The 6,887-nt window shown below is 36.4% G+C and overlaps 1 protein-coding gene across 1 annotated transcript in view; it reads right to left on the reverse strand.

Annotated features, from left to right (window-relative positions):
* Positions 1-6,887, reverse strand: part of LOC110027190 (F-box protein SKIP28) — a gene marked incomplete in the record, with an annotated part of 29,259 nt that overhangs the window by 3,715 nt on the left and 18,657 nt on the right. The window contains 1 exon segment of the mRNA XM_020728512.1: positions 5,328-5,532. Within this exon segment, the coding sequence (XP_020584171.1) occupies positions 5,328-5,532 (205 nt within the window).

Here is a 6,887-nt window from a genome sequence, read left to right on the forward strand (position 1 = left end):
AAATAAATGTTTTAATGATCGGAACGGATTGAGTGCGAAAATATTAAAATTTTATGTGGTCTTTCATTTCATTACAGAAAAAAGTTTGATGAAGGAAAAAATATTAGATTAATAATTCTGATGCAGAAATATATTCAGACTTCAATAAAATTGTCACATGTCCGGATGAGACAGATTATACATTAAACTATAAATTTTTTTTATTTAACAGGTCTACCATGAAATGTGAAGTAATTTTATTGGAGTTTTGATGCAGTTCTGCATCAGGACTCCTGATGTAATATTTTTCTCATTTCATCCAAATAACATTTTAATTTTGGAATATTTACATACATAGTGCCCAATTCTTATATACGTACTTATCTCATACCAAAACTTTATTTTTTAGATGGTAAGCACACTAACCTATGTATGGAAAGGTGCATTAGACTATTTTCACCATTTCATACATAAAAAAAGGTGTTTACTATGTAAAAATCGAAGTTTGGGTGTGAGATAAGTGAATGCATGAGAATTTGGTATTATGTATTTAAGAAAGAACGATGAGCAGAGACGAAGTGATGTCATCGGAGATCGAGAAGTTAAATGACACAGATTTTGGTTACTAGATGATGCAGATAGAGGACTACCTATATGGGAAGAAACTTCACCTGTTGTTAATGGGAAAGAAGCTGGAAAGGATGGACGAGACAGAATGGAATCTGTTGAATCAACAGGTTCTTGGGGTTATACGATTAACCCGGTTAAGATCTCATGACGCTTTATCAGATATGTATGAAAAGTTATCGGTCAATAACAATGTGCATTTGATAAAAAAGTTATTTAACTTGAAGATGACGGAAGGTGTGTTTGTTGCTCAACACCTGAATGATTTCAATACTATCATAAATCAATTGTCGTCTGTGGAAATTGATTTTAAATATGAGATACGTGTGATGATATTGTTGGTTTCATTATCAAATAGTTGGGAAATCATGAGGATGGCAATTAGCAATTCTGCAGGTAAACCTAAACTGAAATATGATGATATTCGTGATTTAATTTTTTGTTGAGGAGGTGAGCATGAAAGATTCTAGCGGAACCTGGAGTTCGAGTTCGACACTGAATGTTGATTCTAGAGGGAGATCACATGACAGTAACTCAAACAGAGGAAGATCAAAATCAAAATATGGTCAACAGGCAACCTGCTGGAATTATGGCAAGGCTGGCCACATAAAAAGGAAATGCAGGAATCCTAAAAAAAAGAGGAATAATAGTGCTAATATTTAATTGAAGAAATACATAATTCACGATTGTTGAAAGTTCACAGTTCTGTTGATGACTGAATATGGGATTCAGGGGCTTACTTTCATTCATCTTCCCACCGGGAGTTAATGTGAAATTATGTTGCATGTGACTTTGGGAATGTATGTCTGACTGATGGAAAAGCTCTAAACATGATGGGGATGAGAGACGTTGATATTGTCTTTCCTAATAAGAGCAAATGGACTTTACAAAATGTCAGACACATTTCTGAGTTAAAGAAAAACCTCATTTCTGTTGGTTAGCTCAATAAGGGTGGTTATTCAGTCGTGTTCTTAGATAGCACCTAGAAGATTGTCAAAGGAGCATTAGTGCTGGTCGAGGATAAAAAATTGACACAATATATATGACTACAGGTTTACTCAATACTGTTGCTACTACAGTTACAGAGAGCACGACATATCTGTGGCATTGTAGGCTTGGTCACATTAGTCAAATTATGAAAAAAATGCAATATGAGAATTCGAGCAAGTGGGAGCTGACCATAAAAGAGGAGATGGATTCCCTGTCAGGGAATCAGACTTGGGAACCGACAAAACTTCCACAATAGAATGAGATATTGCACAACAAGTGGATGTACCAGGTGAAGATTGTATTTGATGACAGTAAGAGGTGCAAGATTGGACTTGTTGAAAAAGGTTTTCAGCTAAGACAAGATATTGCCAATGCAGTGGGAGTTACAAATAGATACGTGAGTGACCCATGAAAGAGCATGGAGGTACAAGATTATGTTGATGTTGATATGTCAACTGAGGGTGTTACTCTTGAAAAGCTGAAGTTGTGCTCGACTTCAGCTGGTCTTCTGGCATGAAGATCAGGAATTCGAGTTGCAGAGGTGGAGGATTTCATGTTTGAGGAAAAAGATGGTACAACCAGTGGGTGATGCAGCTAGTGTCCCGGTCTCCAAGTGGGAGAATTGTTGAGATTGTGAACCCCGGTCTTGCTCCTATCTTTGGCAACTTCTGCTTCTATGGAAATCATTTAATAATTATTTCTTCCCTAATGTAATCTTTCTTTAATTGCATGTTTAGCCTTTCCAGTAACCTGCTTAATCCAGTTCACGTCTTCTCTGATTAGTTGCAATTAAAGGAGAGCTTCCTTATTGGGCCGAATAAGGAAGCTTTAAATGCACTTCCTGCTAATACGAAAAAGTAGGCAGACTTTGGTTTTTTCCTGGTTTTCTTCTCCTCTGTAGGTGCTATTCTCTCTGTGCTTAATCCCTCCCGTGGCTAGTCCCTAATCTCTCGTTGTTGAAGCTTCGGGCAAGCTTACGGAAAAAGCAAATAAAAACTTTGCTTTTGTTTTCTTCCCCTGGAATCTTCTTCCTACGTGTTTACGGTTGGAGAGGTAGAGAGAGAGAGATAGAGAGAAGGAGCGAGAGAGGAGAGAGAGATTGTTCTTTCTTGTAATCTTCTAAGAAATAAAATTCTCTGTAACTCCGTGGACGTAGGCAATTTGCCAAACCACGTAAATCTATGTGTTTCTATTTTGTAAATTTCTTTTTCCAAATTTTGTTTTATTGCAGTCCTTTTTCACGTGTAGATGAAAAACATGTGACGTGCAATGGCAACAATGGCTAACATGCGATGATGGGTGGTCGGAGGTGACAATGATGGTGATAACAAAAGGAACAATTAGTAGTGACGATGGTTGTCGATAACGGGAAAGGGCAAGAGCGGTGGCTTCAACGACCAGCTGACCATAGTGACCTCATCTGTAGGCATCAATCACACAAAAAAAAAATATTTAAAATTCGTTGAAATATAGTCAATTCTAAATACATTGAAATTAAACTTGAGAATGAATTGCAAATGCATTATAATTCTAAGCTATATATATTTCTTTCTAAGTATCAAGATTTTAGAACTCCTGCAAAAGGAATACGACATTGTTGAATCCTAGGTTGTCTGTTGTCAACATGCCTCAAGAGTTGGAACCAGAAGTAGGAATAAAGAGAAAGAGTACTCAGACCAATTTCTGTCGTGCAGCCGGGAAAAAAATATCTTTATTCAATTTTTTTCCTCCTATTTATAGTGACATGTTTGTATAATTACATAAATGAGGAAAGAATAAAGAAAATTGCCATTAATATGATTAATTATACTGATTTCATACCAAATTTATATGACAATTTAAATTTGAATATGACAGTAACTAGTTGGTCGACTCGCTTGGGTTTGACTGACCAAGGCGATCGATTGAATGATGATCACGCTTACATAATTAAAAACAGGTCGATCGTCAGGTTGTGATCATGCCCTTGTAAGGAGCCTCTAGGCAATTGAGGCTGCAAGAGTGATTTGTCATTTGATTCCATCATCATAGTATGTTGCTTGACTTTGACCAGGCGAACGGTCGTTGAATAAAAAATTCAGATCATGCACTTTTAAAATGACGCCTCGATCATGATTTACGCTGACAATTTTAATGTATACATATTAGTTCCCCGAGTTTTCCTGCCCCTCTAAATTGACAACTAAAATTAGGACAGCAAAACTATTTAATAATTAACAGCGCTAAAATCAAGGAAATCAATGCAATAACTTACTTCCCTTTGGATTTGAGTTCAATGTGCTCTATAAATAGAGTCACAAGTTTGGAATGATATTCGTTGCCATCATTTTTCTTAGCTAACTGAGTTGCATCATGACTAATGGTTTGAGCCAGATCATTGAGGATCCCAAGATTCTCGCCAAGGCGGGCTACGGGCCTTTAGTTTCTGCAAATAAGAACAAGAATAAGAAAGGTAAAATGATGCCAATAGCCTGGGTCGTTGAATTACTTTAGTTTCTGCTCTTTTAATATTGATATCATAGTTAACATTATTCTAAACAACATCGCATCTTGACATTTGTACCCTATAACATTTGTACTCTATATGATTGTTGGGTCAAATCTCAGTCGGCCTACTCGACTTTTGTGATAATATGATTTTGAGCATTTCGACTTTAGAAATAGTTGCTGTTGAGCCGATTTCTTCGGCAAGGAGACCGGTCTAGTCCATTTAGTCAATGAATGAGCTGATCATGGTGGGTGAAGTGGTAACTCGCACTCAGCGGCTACTACTCGGCTACTCGTTTTTGTCAACTCGTTAGCCCTGCGGGACAACTAGGCAAGAGAATGCAACAGTCCGCCTTAGCAAGCTATCTAATTCCTGAGCCCGAGTTCGATCTGGAGGCATTTGGCTATACAACATCGACATTATTAAGAAGAATAAATCCGCCATGAAATTACAATCCATGAGACATCAAATCACCACAGGCTCCCAGATTCCTGGCGCTCTGCATCTTATCTCCACAGCTTTTATTGTAGGTGGAGTGTCGGCGACTGAGCTTGGATCGTATCCCCACAGGCTCACTGAAAACTGCGTAAAAATTTTATATGGACTTGCATGTCTGTATTTTTTAATAGTCTTAGACTGCAGTTTTGTTTCATAGGGAATCGGAAGACTGCGCCAATAATATAAAATGATCCATTAAGGATTAATTACCTTAAAATCACACACTCAAGATAAATTTATAAAATAAAATGCATTCACCTTCATTCAATCTCCTTCAAACCAAAGAGTCATCTGAAAGCACATCACCAAGTCAGTAACAACTTCCATTACATAATAACATTACTCTGTATAAAAATATAAGCATAAATTACATCTCTTATTTATCATCAGTTCAACCGAAGTTGCTTGCATCAGGCTCCACAATCACTTAATGCCAAATGTTTACATGAAAGGGAAAAACCAAAAGTAGATTTACATTTGTACCGCTCAATTTTATTTACATCTCTAACATCAAAACTTCAATTTGTACATGCGTTACCTCCTATGCATGAAAACATGAATTTCACTTCTTAAAAGTTAAAATTGTGGTATTTTGATGTGGTATGAAAGATTTGAGTGGTACAAATGTAAATATATAGGAATTGGGTGGCATGCATGTAAAGTATTTCGATCAAAGTATATCCACACCACTACAACCAATCTTTAAACCTGCACTGCTCACACACAAAACCAGAAGAGGACGCACCTTGAACATTCATGTCTTCCCTGCAGCATGGCCTGTTACATGTGCTGCATTTTGGAAGCTGAAGCCAGCAACCAGCACACAAGACATGTGAGCATGTTGTACCCTCTCCGAGCTCCTCTTCATCCAGGCAGCCTCCGCATTCCTTGCACCTCGCGATGCAGAAGAAGCAACCTCTACATTGGCTCCACCTGTTCTTCATTGTCCTACATTGCACATTAGGAAGATTTTACATACATAGCACTTAATTCCCACGTATTTAAATGTCTAACACCCAAACTTCAATTTTTACATATATGTTATCTTACCTATGCATGAAAAGGTGCATTTTCAATTTTTAGAAGATAAAAAAGTGGTATTTTGACGTGATAAGAAAGATTTAGGTGGCATAGCTGTAAAAAGTAAAGTTAGGTGTTAGATATGTCGATATATAGGATTTGAATGGTGTGTGTGTAAATGTCCCTCTGTATGATATCAAAGTGCTCAAGAGTATTGAAAACTAAACAAAAAGAGTAATACGCAAACTTTAGCTTATGTTATAGTCAAGATGTTTCTTGAATAGTTTTATTTATCTGATTAAAATATAATCTGAATGGATATTGTTTGAGTCAAGTGGTTTCATACAGTTTTGGATTCACTAAGCCAGGTCAATTGGATTGGGAGTGGTCTGAACCAAGTCGAACTACTCAGGGAGAGGAGTTTTTCTTCATGCTGCAGTGTGCAATATACTTTTGTCGGTTAAAAATAACATGAGAGAAAATTTAGTGTTGGCGGTTGTTTAATACAATTTATTGCTGCAGGAGAATACTAGTACTATAAGAAATATGTTGCAAAATAGAATATTGAGCTAAACAACTAGGTAAATTTAATTTAGACTTACAGTTCACTTATTTTGTCCAACATGAAAGCCTTTGTGCTGAACAAACTACATAATAATAAGCCCGATCAGTACTACATAATAATAATTTTAAGAGCAGGAGTTTAGGTTCCTATATCGTTTCGACTCCAATACTAGCCGAGAATTGAGGACAAAATAACAGAACATACATTCTCTCTGCAAAAATAATGGGGTTTTTAATAGATTAAGGGTATGTTTGAGGCAGCTGCAGCTTATCCAGCTTATGCTGATAAGCAGCCTATCCTGACAAGCTGCGTATATGCAGCTGATAATGATAAACTGTTTGTTTGTTTGGTTTGTGCTTTTGGAAAACAACTGATTTGCAGTTGTTTCTGGATAAACGATCATTCTGCCTCTGACCTGTATAAGTTGTTTAACGGTTTGGTATATGTGTTTGGAAAACAGCTGATTTGCAGCTATTTGTGAATAAAAGACAAATCTACCTAATTTGAAATTACAATTAATAAATAAGAACATATTGAAATTACAATTAATAAAAGGATTACAATATTCATTTTAAAATGTAAAAGAAGCATGTCCACTTCGCTCACTCAGTACTCATAGTGCTACCCATGCTCGGAAAGTAGGTAGAATTACGTAGTACGTTTGATGAAATGATTTCTTAAAGAAACAAAATTGAAGATGTTGGTGAAACAATGAGTGTA

This window comes from Phalaenopsis equestris, unplaced genomic scaffold (assembly GCF_001263595.1).
Source record: "Phalaenopsis equestris unplaced genomic scaffold, ASM126359v1 Scaffold000420, whole genome shotgun sequence".
NCBI lineage: Eukaryota > Viridiplantae > Streptophyta > Magnoliopsida > Asparagales > Orchidaceae > Phalaenopsis > Phalaenopsis equestris.